This window comes from Siniperca chuatsi, linkage group LG1 (genome assembly GCF_020085105.1).
Source record: "Siniperca chuatsi isolate FFG_IHB_CAS linkage group LG1, ASM2008510v1, whole genome shotgun sequence".
In the NCBI taxonomy this organism is placed as follows: domain Eukaryota; kingdom Metazoa; phylum Chordata; class Actinopteri; order Centrarchiformes; family Sinipercidae; genus Siniperca; species Siniperca chuatsi.
The window spans coordinates 4,139,837-4,157,389 of record NC_058042.1 but is presented as its reverse complement, the minus strand read 5'-3'; the positions used below and the strand labels follow the sequence as shown (position 1 = coordinate 4,157,389).

Here is a 17,553-nt window from a genome sequence, read left to right as displayed (position 1 = left end):
TATTAGGCCTGAAAGTTTTTTAAATCTCTTCTGCTACACCATTGTGTTAACTCATTTGGCGATAGATAGTGACTTAACAGACATTTATTTAAATGAAAATCTTCGAGATTGCCACTTCAAATCTATTCTGCTGATTTCCTTTGTGTTTAACATGCTGTTGTCCACAGAGGCATGAGTGTACAGTATGACTATGTACAGTAGATGTGTGTGTGTCAGATTCCCGGGGCAGCGCAGGACATTGTAGCAACTTGTTGAGAAAATATGCACTCTGAGTCTGTTATAAAAACACCTTTTCACCGCAGACTGTGAACCGCACACAAAGAACTTAACACACTCTACTGCTCTGTAATATTTAATTTACACCTACTGTTGCTGAGTTTCCTTTCTCAGCTGCTTTAATTCAGGGGTTCTTCACCTGTCATGGTAACATCTCCAGGGGGGATATGTGTGTGTGTGTGTGTGTGTGTGTGTGTGTGTGCATTAGACAAAGAGATCCATCCTCGTTACTGTCTTCTTAGGTCTTTGTTTACCTAGTCTGTCCCCGAAAGGCTTATTCTGCTCTATGACCTCACCATGACAAACACACGCGTGCACACACACACACACACACACACACACACACACACACACACACAGTAATCCGTATGTTTCCGAGAGGAATAATTAGTCTGGAGTGCAATTGAAAAGACAACTCAAAGAGCAGGACATGTTCTCTCTCCCTTGACGACTCATGACCCAAGCGAGTGTGTGTGTGTGTGTGTGTGTGTGTATAGTATAATCTGAGTCCTGTAATTAGCCAGTGTTTTCACTGAGCTCAGGTTCCTTTTTCCCCCCGCAACACACAAACACAAAACTTCTCTCAGGAATCCACAGCCGGCTGAAACGACCCTTTGGAGGTTTTCTGTGTGTGAGAATGTGTGTTAGTGTGTTTGGGACTTCGAGCTTGTGCACATGCATGTGCATGTGTGAGCATACAGTACATATTTGTGAGTGCTCTGTGTTCACCCTAGAGAGTGTCCAGAGGGTGAGTCTATAATGGAGAGTCCTAGAAGGGAAAGTGCAGCCGAGAACCCTTTTACAAGAAAGAAAGGAATTTCCCAGAAAATGAAACGAAGGAGAAAGAATAAAGAAAAGAAGAAAGTGACACAACACTTGACCTTCGTGTGGCAGCTTTTTTCTGTGGTGCCGGCATTAAAAAGCATTATTGTTTGCTAAACTGACTCCTGCTGTGGGTAAAAAGTATGGAAGAAGATTAATGCCAGATGAAACTTAGACTGCATACTATACATTTCTTATACCAGAGGACCCCCATGGGTTAGGGCTAAGATGCTAACCATAAACCACAATGTCCCTGGTTTGAATCCAACTGGGGACCCTTGTTGCTTAAATTTTAATTAGAAAAACTGGTCTTGATCTTTAATTGAGCATTTTCTTCAAAATACCATGAAAAATATAACATGAAATTATAAAATGAAAAATGTAATTTATAATTATAATCCATGCAGATAAATTCAGTCCAAATTTTGTGGATCACTTTCATCTCGCTCACCTGCAGATTTACTCTGTCTTCACTTTGAGCTAGTTTCAGTATGCTCACTTTGCAGCTTTTCCAGAGTCAGTAAAATATAATATACAGTATATCATCATATTTCTTGTTTCAGATCAAATATTCTGTTACACAGTAATATGGACTGTATGTCTGTTTGTGTTGTAAGTATTCTGCTGGCTTCACTTTTTAATGCAACACTAACGGCCACTAATTGTTTTCCATAGAAAGGGACTTGACATAAACTGGCACCAAACTGATAGATAATCCGAAAGGAACATCTTCCCTGAATGATGCTGAGATGAAACTTAACGTGTTGTGTTCCTCTCTGTGTCAGTGGTGTATCAGGGCATGAACATGACCGTCTGTTATCCCAGTGTGGGACAAGATGGCATCCAGAATGAAGGCAACGCTGTGGCCATAATTGGAGCTGCCATCATGTACTGCTGTGTCCTCTTTGCATGGTGAGTAGGCTCTTTATCTTTCAACACAATGTGTATGTTTCAACAAAATGTGTATGTAAATGAATACTCTATAAAATGTGTGCAGTGCACAGAAAAGTCACAATCATTACCATACTATGATACAACATGAATAAATTACACAACATCCACTTTAAACATAAATTACAGAAACATCACTTTCATGAATTTTGGAGCAAAGAGTGCAATAACAAAAATATTTTTACTTTTACTTCTCTGAGAGGAAGAATTATGTGGTGACAAATGTGTTCAAATCTAATTCCCCACCAGCAATGAAGCTTCCTACCTAGCAGAGGTGTTCGGTCCGTTTTGGATGATCAAAGTTTACCGCTATGAGTTCCAGAAAGCCACCTGCTGCTTCTGCTGCCCCGAGGAAGAGGAAGGTTTGTACTGATGCCGTTAACATTACATAATTGTTTCCTTAAATGTCCAGGGTGTAACATTTAGGAGGATATTATAAGCATATTCATAAATATGTTTTCATTAGTGTATGATCACCTGAAAATAAGAATCGTTGTGTTTTCGTTACCTTAGAATAAGCTGTTTATATCTACAGAGGGAGCAGGTCCCCTCCCACAGACGCCATGTTTCTACTGTAGCCCAGAACGGACAAACCAAACATTGGCTCTAGAGAGGGCCGTTTACGTTTTCGCGAGTTTCGCAGTCACCGTAGTTTCTCTCACACGCTTGGAAGGGGAGGGTGAGGCGAGCGGTATTCGAATGGTTGCAATCTGCAATTTCACAGCTAGGTGCCACTAAATCCTCCACACTGGACCTTTTAAAGGTGCTTTGTGTTATGTTTTTACATCAACACGGTGTCTTGTTGCCATTCGAAGAACTGCAGCTTTTATGGATGAAAAGTGTTCTTTGTACTGTAGTTTGGGAATAGCACATTTTTACATGAACGTAGCACTCTCAATAAGTGTGTACTCTATGTTCAAAAACTATTCACAACAAACTGACATCTCCAAACAATATAAAATAATGGATGGTCAGTACATCTAAATATTGTTTTTCTAAAGTCTGTAAGTGGTCTGTAGCGGCAGATAAATGGCAGGTTTGTGACTAAAGTGATGGGCCATATTTGGCTTTGATCACTGCAGTGTGCACAGGTTGACCAACTGAACATTCGTAATTTTCCGAAATGTTTGTACAGTCTCAGCCCCACTACAATGTTGATGTCATTTTTAATTTTTTTATTTTGCTAAACGCAATAATTTCCTCCATCTGTTGTTGGTAGTGTCTACATTTCTCACAGTGCTGTCATGGTTTGACAGTCTTTGAATACACATACATTCAGTGTTGTTTGGAGTTTGCTGCAGAACTGAGCTTTGATGAGAGACATTCTCACTTATAAATTTTTTTCAGCTGAGGAGGAGTTTGTGATTGACGAGGAGAACAAAGGCTGTCAGAAGGTCATTCACAACGAGACCCTGAGAGTGGCCTACAGCTACTTCTTCTTCCATTTTGTCTTCTTCTTGGCCTCGCTGTATGTCATGATGACCCTCACTAACTGGTTCAGGTTAGTTAACGACAGTTCCTAGTTTTGCATTCAGCTTTTATCTAAACACAGACCTTGTTCTCATCCACATTTTTGTGATTTCTAAGGGATTGCCAAAAAATAATTACGGGGGAGACGGGATCAGGAAAGGTGGAGGGTTATGTATTTTTTATTTTTGCTGAAGGGAAGGTAATCAAAACTTCTTGAGAGAGTCGGGGAGGGTCTTTAGTGATTGAACATTATCTCTCCAGAGATCACGTCATTTGTCACAATCCAATAGCAGCTGCCACCTTCACTTTATTCTGCAATTTGACAGAAAGCAGAACTACAGTAAAATAAGAAATGTAACTGTGCCATATAAAGTTCTTGGTTCAAAAATAAAGAAAGGCTAGAATATTTGGTAAATGTGACACATTTTATTATGTTTGCCATAATTTTGGCAGTTGCTAATTCCACTTCTATTCTATTTGGTGGCTATATGAAAATAATTATTCGATTAACATATTAAGGTTTAAATTGGAGTATGCCATCTAAAATTCTTTCTGCACTTTTATGTTATTTATTACTTTGCGATGCTGTGGGAAGAGTGTTGCAATTTTTCCCTGTCAAGCGGAGGGTCCAAAAATAAAGAGCAGACATAACGCTGAAACATAATGTTCAGCTCCCCTCCTCATCCTAATCGTTTTTGACCAGTTCCTAGTCTTTTTTTCTGCATGAAGTAGCATTAAGTTAAACTGTGTTGTCCTCCTCCAGCTATGAGTCAGCAGTGTTGGAGACAACCTTCACCCACGGCAGCTGGTCTACCTTCTGGGTGAAGATGTCGTCCTGCTGGGCCTGTGTGATCCTCTACCTCTGGCTGCTGCTGGGCCCTCTGTGCAGCTGTCAGTCTGAATCCAGACCTCGCCGCTCACGCATCAAACGCCGCTCAGGATCCTCCCGCCACGTCTCTGTCAGCGTCTGACGCTCTCTGTGAGGGGCCAGGCAGGAGGGAGGCGGACAGGAGGTCATATGACTCTGAGCCTTCGGGATTTTCAGGAATGGAGGTCACAGGGGTCAGAGGTCAAAGACTCACAGTGCTGTGAGAAGGACCAATCAGAGGGCTCAGTGCCCTGTTGATACTGTATGTGAAAAACTGGAAAAAGCCCTGATGTCACAGGCTGGACACCATGAAATAAAACCATAACAAGGACTTGATTGTGGTTTGGAAACACAATTACAGTATGAATTGCCAAAGGGATCAGAAGGGGTGAACTCTCACTCTGTATAAAGTGGGAATTACAGTAAGTAGGTGTAAAGATGGATACATTTATGAATTGTTACTCTTTAATTTAGTATTATTTTAAATTTCTTGGCTGTATTTAGACTTTTAATATTAGAACAGAGGAGGAATTCTAGATATTTACTGTAATATTGCTACAGAGGCACACATCCCAAGTATGTTTTTATTTTCTTATAAAAGAATCTGCCCTAAAAAAGAAAACCCGGTTAGTTCTCTGATCTTAGACAGGCAGTCGATGGTTTGATCATAAACAAATCTTTCTCAAAGTTGGAAACAGAGAACTGTGTAAGTTCAAACATAGCCTCTAATTCAAGAGATGGTCCTTACTGACACATTTCAGTAGCTTACAAGGACTGATTGCATTGTACAGTAAAACTTAACTAAATTATTATGCAGATCATCTATGACAGTGATGTCCAACCATATGTTCAAACACTACAACAGATGATTTTCTCTCTTTGAAGTTTTTTTTTTTATACCTGCATCAACATTTTGTTTTATTCTTACGACTCAAAACTCAAAATGGAAATTTAAAATTCGAATCTGGAATTTCAGTTTCCAGGTTAAAAAACACCTCTGATGCTACATTACACACATACAGTCATATTGTGAAGATAAAACACTACATTTGAACAATCAGCTACTCATCTTGCAATCAAATTCCATTACCAACTAGTTACGGTACAAGCCTTAAAAAATAGTTCAACATTTTGGGAAATATACTGCGCCTAGAGGGGAATGATTTCACTACATAACTCCCAGTAAAACCACAACTTGTTTATTTTCCATTTCTGTTTGTGTACAGATTAAACAAATGAGATATAACGTGTTAATTAGTGAGCTTTAGGGGTGTGGCTAGGTGCATTTTTGAGTTCTGGACAGAGCCAGACCAGCTGTACCCCCTGTTTCCAGTCTTTATGCTAAGCTAAAGCTAACTGACTCCCCAAATTTAGCCCCATATTTAATGCGCAGACATGAGTGTGGTGCAGATCTTCTCAGCTAACTCTTGTCAACAAAGCGAGTAAGTCTATATCCCAAAATGTAAAACTATTGCTTGAACATCTATTAAGAACTTTTCAATCCAGTGTAATAATGAACTTAGGTATAACTGCATTTTTAAATCAGCTGCTGGAAAGACAATGAATGGAAGTCACACTGTAGTTACATAGAATAATGGCATAAACTTTATTTCATTTAGTGCTAACAGTTACAAACCAGAAAACGTACAGACAGAGCCAATTTAATTGCATCCTTTCATTCAATTATAAACTTTGTCTCGTATACCTGTCAGTGAGGCAGCTTCAGGATTGGTTCTTATATTCAGCCAAAGCCAAACAAAGATTTGTTCCTGTGTTAAAATAAAACCTGAAGTGTCCAGGGGGATCACTGGAATAACAGATCCTCTTTCAGCATTTTCTCGGCATTTTTTCACAAGATTGATTTTTAAATGCTCAGTGACAGAAGGTCTGACAGAGCGACCGAGAGGCAGCTAAACAGAAATGTATGATGTTCTTCAAAGTTCAACACAAGAGATTTCTTAAATTGGGGCAAAAATACTTTGCATTTGACTTACAATGAGGAACAAGTTGCATGCTCGCTTTATGTTGCTTTACAGCACATCATTCACTTCAAAATTCATTAAAAATGTCCAGATAGGATTGATTCTTGTTTACATTTTGTTGTGCATATGTTACTCTATTTTGAAAACTTTAAAAATTTAAACCAAGAGTGCTCAAAACACAAAAAATACTAAAGCTCACTTCCAGAAGAGATAGAAGCTTTCTGTCTCATGCCTTCAGATGAAGTAGTCATGTCTGCAAGATGCTGAGGTGAACTGTGTTGTGAATCTAGTCTACAACTCTCCCCTCTACTGAAGGGACACTGAGCCAAGTGTCTGTGATGACTTTCCTAATGAGCAGTAATCTGGCTCAGTCAAAAAAAAAAAAAGCAAAAAATAATAATATATATATATATATGTATATATATATATATATATATATATATATATATATATATATATATATATATATGTAGTATATTGTCTGCAATTTAATGTAGCATTTCCTTTGTTGTAGATGTGAAGCTTTTTGTAAATACATTGTTTTCTTACAAACGTTCTCATGTCTGTGTGCTGTGTGATAAATAGCAAAATAGCAAATTGTGAACGTCTACAATAACTTTACATTAAGAAGAGTAGGTCATTATCATTCATATGCTCTATGGACAAATGTACAAAGAAATTCTTTTGGCACATGTAGATGAAGTTTGAGAGAAAATGTTATATTTCAAATGCATAACACAAGGCACAGAAGTTAACTGACTATGATATAGACTGCAGGTTTTCTCAAAACAATTATTGTCAAATTATACTTTAGTATATTTGTAGCTAATCAGTGCCACACAATAAAATACTGTATATTTCATAATCTCTTTCACGTAAAGTATCACAAAGCAGACCTGATTTAACACACTATAAAAAATTAATACCACAAAGGAGCAACACAGACAGTGTGAAAGATTTTAAACAAGTGACACACAAGTAATGTGTTATGGTTTAATCTTATTGTTTTATACATAAATACATTGAGAAGCAATGTGTTGTTACTATATCTTGAGTTAAAACTAAAAGAAAAATCCACCTCTTAATCCTGATTGCATGTTGTAATTTGGTATTTGGTAAATCCATATTTCCACTGTTTAATTCTGCTTTTCCAAGATGCCTTTCAAGAACCAACAGTACAGAAAATGTACCTGAACTTGTTGCATTTAGCTGCAGGACAGAAAATGATAGGTGAGTTAGAATCTGTCAGAATTTAATTTAAAATAGTTAAAGTTAGTACCTTAATTACATAGTAGAGAAATAAGAGTTCTGACGTGGGAAGAGCAGCTGGTTCTGGAGGTATTTTTCCTGAAATTTTGCTGAAAATTCCCAATTTCAAAGTTTTCTTTCAATGATATTATGTTATGTTATGACAGCTCTAGAAAGATGGCCTCGCTCTTTAACCCAAACACTTACTGTTGATATTTTAGCTTATTTTGCTGAAACATTTGCTGCTACACCAACTCTACTGAGCTGCTGTAAATATCTGGATGAGTCGTAACATCAAATGATTGAGGGCAATGTATCCCCAGAAATAAGCAGAAGACAAAGTCAAAATGGTGTTCGATGGGATCTAAGTAACTGTTTGAGTGTTTGAGGTGGGTTTTTCCTTTAAGTTTACACACACAAAAATACAATAATATAAAAAAATGTAATGATAGCTGTGGAAAAACAGCAATAACAAAAAGGCCATTTCAGTCAATGTTCTTCTCTTTGGTATGTGTTTAAAGGTGGGCACAAGCATCCACCTAAAGTGCTCTATGTGGTACAGTAAGCTCGTCAGGCTTTTAAATAAATGTGGAGTCTTTTTGGTTTCTTAATGTGGCGAGTTTCAAATGAGGCTGAAACTGTCTGTCGACGATCCAACTGTCATTTTTCTCCAGTGACGCCACTCTGGAATTCATCAGACCATCACATGGATCACATGGAGGCTGACGGTGTTTTGAAGGTCCAGAAATGAAACATTGGAAGTGAAAAAAGCTTCAGTATGAGCTTCATTCTCTGACACACACACACACACACACACACACACACACACAGTTGGTGGTCTCTACACTCATCCCCTCAGCTCTGCCGGTTCTTTGGGTCCTCTGTTGCTGCAGAGTCTTTCGAGCGGTCTCAGCAGTTCGTCCTCTCTGGGTCTGTACGGCACCACGTAGCTCTCCTCCTCCAGCAGGATGCGGTTCAGCGTGTGCTCATAGTTAATGTGACGACGCACCATCAGTATATACTGTTTCCCCTCCTCCAGGTGGGGGCAGTCACACACATTAGGGACCCACAAGAACTCCCGGTGCTCCAGACGGAAGCCATTCCGGTAGGTGTGGATGATCTGGACGTCATAACGCGTCTCTTCGCCTCTGTACAGCTTCCCAAGAACTCTGCCCCGGAAAACTAACAGGAAACAGAGATAGCTCAATAAGATATTTCCATTTACACGTTAAAGTAAGCATTCTGTCACAAGCTATTTAAAAACAGCAAAGCTACAAGGTTCCGACTCACCAAAGTCCTTCTGGCAATACTGTCTCTGCCGTTCCCTTCGACCTTTAACCCGCAGACATTTCCCACAATTCCCTGCACAATAAACCGAGCAGAAACAAACTTACAATATAGTCATGATATGAAATACCTTCACACGTTGGATAATATGCATGCTTGCTTTCTTATTGGGAGTTAGATGAAAAGGTTGATATCAGTTAGCCTGGTTACAGGCTTCCGAGCATGGATGTATTAAGAGACGAGGATACGGCACCACCACTCAGCCTTGCTGCCAGTTTGTCCCAGCAGTCACTCATATTACATTGGAACGAAAAAAATCCCACATGGCCCAAAAAGCATTTTCCCCATAGACTACCATTATAAAAGACCTCCAACTTCAAACAAGGTCAATTATTACTCTTTGTATTATGAATTTTTTAATCCGTGAATGTTTTATATTTGTAAAACTTTCCCAGAGCCTAGAAAAGTTTTATGTGTGTGATGTCAGTCCCGATTCTGAAGTCTATGGGTGGAGCAGGAACATGTGGGCGGGGACAGCGGGAGAAACAGTAATGCACATGTGCAGTAAACACGGGAGTAAACCTGTAGAAAACCCTTTTGAGTTACGCGCACAACGAGCAACTTTCTTTCAACTGAGGGGCGCCATCTTTGAATCCGGTATCAAGTTCTTATAATACATCCCTGCTTCTGAACCACTGCCCACATCTTATGTGATTTTATCACAGATTCAAATAGACCTGGTGTTGTGTTCACTGACAGCTGTTTTTTATGCTAGGCTAGGTCAAATACATCCAGCACCTGTCTTTCTACTGAACATACAAAGATGATCTAACTCCCAGCAAGATAGCAAACAAACCTATTTCCCAAAATATCTGAGCATCTCTTTAACGTTTATTGGGTCATGGTTAGCTGGGCATAGCTTGTTGGGGGACAGGGTGGTTGAGTTGTGAAAATGGTGAACATACTTCCAGGTGAGGGCTGAGGCAGGAGGTTTCTGTGGTTCTCCTCCCGCTCCAGGCGTGGCAGGATGGGCCGGTGAGGGTGCTCGTGGCGGTTGTGGGAAGATTGGCGTGGAGGCTTCGCAGGCCTAAAAACTGGTAGACACAAATCACACACACTGTTGTCAACAGTGGTTAATTTTTGAATAACACATCTTTTCAAAGCAAAAAGTAATGAAATTAATTTGTTTAATTTTAATGCACTTATTTTAAGGCCCCTGTGTGTTGGATTTGCAAGACTCGTGGATTGAGTTAATGGCCACGCATTGACATTAGTACCAATGAGTGACTCAGACCACCTTCTGTCAAAAATAAACTTTAAAACACTGAAGTAAATGGAAGCACACTTCAGTTCACCATGTTGCACAATATATCAGAGAAAACAGGAAATTCTTTGTATATATTGGTCTGATTCTAATGAAACAGGCCTCTCAAAAATGCCTGTGGCGTGTAAACAGTCCAATTTCACATTAAAAGGGCATTACAAAACAAATATTTTGTATCACAAAAATCCTGCAAGGATTCCTCATACAATTTTTAGTCCTTCAGATCATTCTAACCTCATTATGTCCTGCTCAACATGAAAAATCATGCGAGTGGAAAGTTCACCTTGTTACCTAACAAACAATCAACACACTATTTCTGGCAACAACACGAGTCAGATTCTGTTTGGCATGAATCCATCAGCTGGAACATATTTCCAGAGGCTACTTAGATTTATTACAGCATTGGATAGATTCCGACAGAAGACACAAGTCTTCGGGCTGCGTGCAGATTTCCATGTGAATGTGAGTATTTAAGGACGTATGGAGAGATTCAGCACACGTGTACTGCAGGCTTATCATGAGAGATTATCCAGCTGCATTCCTCAGCTTCAGCGACCAGGTCAGCCTGCAGATAAACTCTTTTAAATCAAATGTGACCTCAAGATGGATTATTTTTAACCCATCGTCCACCACACAGGTGTTTTCACTTAATGTGCCTGATTGCACCTCCTCTCAGGACTTTGTGGGCGTATACAGACCGTGATTGATTGACATTTCCCTCATTCTCCTTTTAGTTTGTCGCACCTATTAGCTTTTGACAACTTCCCCTATCATTCTTATTAGTACCTGACAAACACCTGTGAGGGCTTGCAGAGATTTCAACATGATCTAGATGAGTGTAAATGAAACACAATCCAGACTGAATTCTAAAACTTCCTCCAGTTAAAATAAAAAATATAACAATGCTCCTGCTGCAGACTTGGGATCAAAGTCTAATCTGCTAATCTTGGTCTAATATTTCTCTCTTACAGTGTCGTTCACCCTGAAATTAAAGTCATCAAATTCATTAAATAAAGTCATCATCTACGAAACCCATGTCAGCTGAAACCCCATTAAAGGTTGCAGGAAAGCCAAACACACAATTTACTTTGATGATTTTAATCTCATCCTCATCCCAAACTGCTGATGATAACACAGACATATTTGAATAGCTCCAACGTCAGATATACTGACGTATACCATCAGATTACTCCAAAGGTGTAGCTCCTCCGTGTTTATTTCCTTTCACGTATTTTTAGTGAAGTTGTGTGTTTTCAGATCTCAGCACTTATTCTTACTGATAAAAACAATGGACACTATGAAAATAAGTTCTGAAGTTGATAAACGGAGGCTTTATTAGCTTCAGGGGCTTGAGGGAACACTGAGAAACTACCGGGCCAAATGTGTATTTACTGGGCGCCCAAACTGAAAACAGAACTGTGTGAAAAAACGCACACGGCTGCGTTGGTAGGGGTGTATTGCTTCAGGTACTGGTGAGTTGATGAAATACTATCATAACAGATCCATGAGTTTGAAGGCTTATCAGACACCAAAACACTGCATAATGGTTTATAATACTATGAGACAGGATTTTACTACTCTGGAAAGTTATCACAACAACAATCATTTTATCCTCCATCACAATGATTGCCAGGTAAAAGGTAGAAATACATACAAGTAATTTACCAGGAATGTGTGCCTGCATGTATTTGACTGCCTAACACAGCGCCTTGCTGGATGATGTTTGCAGAAGCCTGGGGGTGCCAACGCAGTGGCCTCATTGAAATGAATGAGGCGGCTGTGTTTTTTATGCAGCACTAATGTCTGTTTAAACATGGCCTTAGGGTTCTTCCCAACTTCAATGGAGTTTTGACTGACATGGAGATGAGTAGATAACTTATTTACTTAGATTTTCCTTTAAACTCATGCTTTCATCTTTTAATATACTTAAGGGTGATTAAATGGAGCTCGAGGAAGGACTTACACCAGTGGGGTCGGGTGGTGACAGGAGGAGCCCGGGTGGTGGTGGTGGTGGTGGTGGTAGTGGTGGTTGTAGTGGCGGGTTGATCCCAGGGGAGGTAGTTGGCGATGTGGTGAGCTTGACGCAGTGGACTCCTCCTTCCATGGTGGAGGGCGTATTGGTCTGGCGGCAACCAGTACTCATACTCGATCCCTGGGTTTCTGTCTGTCGCAAGCACCTGCACACAAGGACAGCATGGAAACATCTAGACTGGCCTTCCCATTTTACCTTAAAGTGCAGCGTACAGGGTAGGCGTTGCAACTGCATGCATCAACATTTATATAATACTGAAGTGAAATCACATAAAGCATTTATTTACTTTGATTTTACTCCTTATTTTGGCATCAGAGCAGCTCTTAGAAACGTGGACACGTTAACTATTTTCTCTGTAGACGAAAAACAACATCACCACAAGGTGTATTAGCGCTGTTCTGCTTTCAATCGTACTGTAGGCTATCTAATATTGTGTCGTATAGTAGGGATGTCCCGATCAAGTATTCTTTGGCCCTGATCCCGATCCAAGTCCTTTAATATTCGGTATCTGCCGATACAAAGTCCAATCCGAATGTTGACTAAATATGTATCTGGGACAGTGAAATAACAGGTGTAACCTACTAAATTTGGTAAACCTTATTTTTCACAGGCTATCCAAATGGAGGTAAATAATTGATATGGTATGAATGAAAGTTTAACTGAGAGAAAGCGACCCCTGAATCTGAAGTGTTGTGTTCAGCTAGAGGGAAGACGTGTTTTTGTAGTTGTGGGAGCTACAAGAACACTCGGTCCACTCGCGATTGTACACTGGTGTTACAGAGCGATGCCTCTGTCATCGCTACTCGCTGAATTAACGTTAATTGGCGACAGCTGATATGACCTGCTGTTGAATCACAACAAGTTTCTCTGTCAGCTGGGAGGACTGGTCCAGGTGTCCATTGCCTATAATTTATAAATTATAAATTAAATATACATATAAATTATAGGCGATATTGTTGTATTCATACTCGCTCTGTAGGAGTCGTCAAATGAAACAAATTGGATGCTTACAACCACTGTCAGTGTTTTACAGAACATACAACAGCAGAGTCGTGCTCTTACAGTATCTCAGGAGGAAGCAATAGTTAACAGCTGTTTGGTAGCTGAGCCAGGTTTCAGCACAGGGCCTGAATGGAAACAATCTATTATTTATTCAGACTGGATTTTTTCTTACCTTGCGAAATGCTTAACTATAAGTCAAATAACTTCACTTTAACAGTATATTGCATAATGTAGGAAAGTAGAATGTGTTTATCTTTTACTGGTTTTGGTGCCTGACTGGTGTCATACTGGTTGATTGTGATAAAACCCACTTACCAGAATGGCCTCAATAAAGTAGGCCTGCTCTTTCAATGCAAACAGGCAAAACTGTACGATGGCTTTACAATGAAGACAAAATGAACAAAAAGCTGTTAAACGTCAAGAAATTTCCAGCTCCTGAGACCAGATGTTGACCAAACTGTCCTGGTCCAGTACTCTCTTGGAACTCTCACCATTAGATGGAGGTCTTCCTGGGTGGGACCTGGTACCTCAAAGCTCTCCCAGATGTCTGCTGAGCGCCGGTACAGCAGCTTCGTCCCGGCTACATTGTACTCGCCTGGAATGCTGATCTTCCAGTTACCGTTGATCACAAACTGGGAGCGACCGTTCTGGAGCGCTGGATGAGGGAAGAAGAAAATGGGAAGGAAGGAAAAGTTTGATGTTATTCAGCGTTTATAAGTGAGTCAAATATTTCTAAATACCAACAATTAGCTCTCCATATAAGAGGGTCATGTTGAGGTAAAGGCAGGCTGTCAGAAACAGAAATATGCCAGCTGGCTATATATAGCAGCTGTCTCTCCTCAGTGCTGGGAGACGGATTTTCCATGACATGGAAACAAGTACCTTCACCTGCCTTGCCCCAGTGGTCAGATAAAGCCTTTACGAGCATCCCTTTCCAGACCACAGTGTACCATTTTGGGGCCTGTTTTATTTTGGTCTCATAAACAAGAATGAGAATAGATGCCCTTGGTTATTATGTTGCCTGGAAAACAGAGACCAGATGGGACTGCTGAGCCCGTCCTGTCTCTGGGGAGAGGAAGTAATAGCAAGTCTAGGAATTAATTCAGAGCGCCTGATTTACACTGCAGCCATGGAGCCAATGACTCAAAGTGAGTCTTCTGCAGAAAGCTGAAACTGATATACACAGCAGCCCAGGTGTCCTGTGTGTGTGTGACAGGCTGAATCTTACCTAGATAATTCCTGCTGTTATCAGTGACTCGGATGTGAGTGGCTCCAGCTGGTATCATGGCCACTTCGTTGTATCCAAAAGGTCCGCCTGGCAAACAGAGACACTCAGTTAGAGGCTTGGTTTTAATGTTAGTTTCCCCTTTTTTAACTACTTCACATGATTAACATTCTGGGACACACGTGCTGCACTGAAAACAGCTTTACGTTATTTGAACCATTTATTTATTATATATTATTTGAAACATTAAAAGTCAGTACACATAATCCCTTAAGTGTGTTGCCTTGCAGAGACAGTTCTGGGTTTTGGGATTCAGGTGTTTTGTTTACGCTGGGATGTGACGTAAAGCAACTTAGAGGTCAAACAGAATGAAAAGTTATGTATACGGTCCAAAATAAAAAACATGTCTTTGTTGTTAAAGGGGCAAAAATTAGGAGAGAACTCAAGTGACATCATTTGACGTGATGCGTACCAGACGGGAAGGGTCTAAAGGCTTGTCTGCACAGGGGGCGTTTCAGCCGCATTTTTCAGTCGTCCAATCCTACGCGCATTTGATGAACATATACACAGCTGTCTACACATAACAGCTCCCGTTTCACTCATGCCATACATCCATAAATGTGACCTGAAGCGTATTTTACACTTTAAGTCTATTTCCTTCCCTTTTACTCACGTAACTACAGTAATTGTGTGTTTGGCTCTAGCGATGTCAAAATGCGGGTGACCTACACTCAGTACTGCGCCTGAACGCATCCTGCGTAGATACAAACGGGCGTCAAACGGACTGAGGCTGCTGCTGCTCTGCTAAAGTACTGTTTTCGCTACGCAGGCCGTGTAGACATTCTGTAAAGAAAGACGCCATCGAGTTGCTTTATGGGAATTGTAGGATCCAGGGTTTTTGTGGAGCTTGCCCCATTCTAGGGACCAAAAGTCGGGATATCTCGGCCTTTGCTGTATTGATATTGACCATTCTTTTTAAAACTCTGTCTCTTGCAATACTAAATCACTGGAGTACCACTTTAAAAGAACAGTTTTACGTCTAGTATTTTCTTGATTACACTGGACTCCATTGTGAAGCTGTCTTCAGTGTGTGCTCATGTCCGATAGCTCTATAATGACAGTGATTACTGCAATGTTATGCTAACTTATAAGTATGTAAATTAACCAAAACTACAAAAATAGGACCAAGGTTGCAAAATACTGTAATTTTCCTTTAAAGCCCTAATCTAGGATTGGTGTCCACATGGTTTGCATATAATTATAATTATAGTTATTATATGCAAACCTCAACATCATCAACGTCTTCTTTTGGTACATTGCACAATGTAAACATCAGCAATCATGTCGTCACCTGAGGTGGTTACTATAGTGTACATGTAAACATAACGGCAGAAAAAGCAGCAGTGGCAACGAGCTCTGATAGTTTCTGTTCAAAACTTAAAGCCATTGTTGCTGTTTGTTCAGACGCTGCTGCTAACCTTGGTTACACTTTACTTGGATAGCCCGCCTACAGATAGTTTATAGAGTATATGTAACATTTCAGCAGCTTATTAGTTGAAATTCAACAATTCAACTGTTTCACAAATAAAGGTTTGGTTAGGAATAGGCACAAAAAACATCTCGGTAATGGTACGTTCATGAATTGTCACATATACTCTCTTGATAATCTGTTAAACACCTACAGACAAAGCGAAACAGTTGAAATGTTACAAATACTCTATAAACTATCTGTAGGCGGACTATCCAAGTAAAGTGTTACCCTAACCTTACTTTACATCCTGATATACCGCCCCCACTGTTCATGTGGTTAATTGAATCTTGTGAATACATGCAGTAATGTCTCCAAAAGATGCAAGTAGCACATACTACCGACACTGAAGGAATGCGGGATACGCATATACATACATTTAAAAGCAAGTATGTCAGTGTTGCTATGTTTATGTTTAAGAGTATTTTAGTGAGTGCACTCATTGACTTTTAAAATTGTGTAAAGCCACTTATGCTATACAGTAGACCTAAATAGACAGATCTGCTCATTGAGATGTGCAACGTCAGTACAACCTGCAGCACATGGTGGGTATTTATTCAATGATAAATTCTTTTAAAAAAAACCTCCTATGTATTAATGAATGATCTTTCAAAAGTTGTGGATACATTCCAACAACAGCTGCATGTCTAGAAATGTTACTGCACTATTATTACAGTTCAGTGCAGTCACTTTAAACAAATAGATATTCATATTCAGGGTTAATCTTTGAATATCACACTAAATCATCTTCTGCCATTTTTCAGCAATCAGTAACTGATAGGTAATCAGTAACTCACAAATAATCTGGATTAGTGATCACATAATTATGTTCTTTTGAAAAGATCTCGACAAACACCGGCAGGTTGTGGGTCGTATTACTGTACAATGCTGTTGCAAAGTCTTTCTTGTCAATCAAAATCTATGATGTCAGTAACGATTAACTACGATTAATGGTTTACAGGATCGCTTTTTACGAGCACAAAGAGAGACAATTTATGAATGAGCTGAAACCCCAACCATTCATTACAGAGTGGTGTTTCACTTCTGAGCCAAAACAAAGAGGCTGGGACAGCTCTGTGGTTCCCCTGCTATTCCGGAGGGAAAAGTAGCCGCAGGATGAACTCCATTCATTACAGCATCTGAAGAAGCGTGTAACTTTGGTTGCCCCTGCTTACCCGTTTCAGAGAGGAACTATGCACAAGGTTCATCTGCTTCATTAGCTATATAAAGATGTAGCGTTGTGACTGAGGGAATGTCAGACAGGCAGCGATGAGCTCAAGGCCATTGGCATCTGAGCAATTTTGTGCGACCGCCCTCCATCAGTTCTCCCTCTGGTTGGGAAACGCAGCTGCAGGAGGAGAGAAAACCTCCCAAGGTTGTTGAGTCGCCCAAACAAAGTGGCCATTATCAGCCTACACACAGAGCTGTGTGAGGAAGCCACTGTTACAGCGCCAAGTTGCACACCAGAGGTGTTGGGTACTTTCTGTTTGTGTGTGTCCATGATGTGTTAAATCTCACAGTTTGATTCAATTCTCAGT

General features: G+C 40.1%; 2 protein-coding genes across 4 annotated transcripts in view; one reads left to right on the top strand and one right to left on the bottom strand.

Moving 5' to 3' along the window:
- The window catches only part of serinc4 (serine incorporator 4), a 33,686-nt gene extending 27,211 nt beyond the window's left edge, over positions 1 to 6,475 (top strand). For both annotated transcript variants that reach the window (XM_044204880.1, XM_044204876.1), the window contains exons 8-11: positions 1,884 to 2,010; positions 2,299 to 2,411; positions 3,397 to 3,550; positions 4,283 to 6,475. In XM_044204880.1, coding sequence (XP_044060815.1) covers positions 1,884 to 2,010; positions 2,299 to 2,411; positions 3,397 to 3,550; positions 4,283 to 4,490 — 602 coding nt within the window. In that variant the 3' untranslated portion in view covers positions 4,491 to 6,475. The remainder of the gene's footprint in view (positions 1 to 1,883; positions 2,011 to 2,298; positions 2,412 to 3,396; positions 3,551 to 4,282) is intronic.
- Positions 5,970 to 17,553, bottom strand: part of adamtsl5 (ADAMTS like 5) — a 36,149-nt gene continuing 24,565 nt past the window's right edge. Inside the window, exons 8-13 of one of the 2 annotated variants that reach the window (XM_044204862.1) lie at positions 14,491 to 14,577; positions 13,754 to 13,917; positions 12,192 to 12,405; positions 9,870 to 10,021; positions 8,908 to 8,979; positions 5,970 to 8,799 (exon numbers count right to left, since the gene is read on the bottom strand). In XM_044204862.1, the coding sequence (XP_044060797.1) occupies positions 8,629 to 8,799; positions 8,908 to 8,979; positions 9,870 to 10,021; positions 12,192 to 12,405; positions 13,754 to 13,917; positions 14,491 to 14,577 (860 nt within the window). In that variant the 3' untranslated portion in view covers positions 5,970 to 8,628. The remainder of the gene's footprint in view (positions 8,800 to 8,907; positions 8,980 to 9,869; positions 10,022 to 12,191; positions 12,406 to 13,753; positions 13,918 to 14,490; positions 14,578 to 17,553) is intronic. The other variant, XM_044204852.1, reaches the window with a different exon arrangement.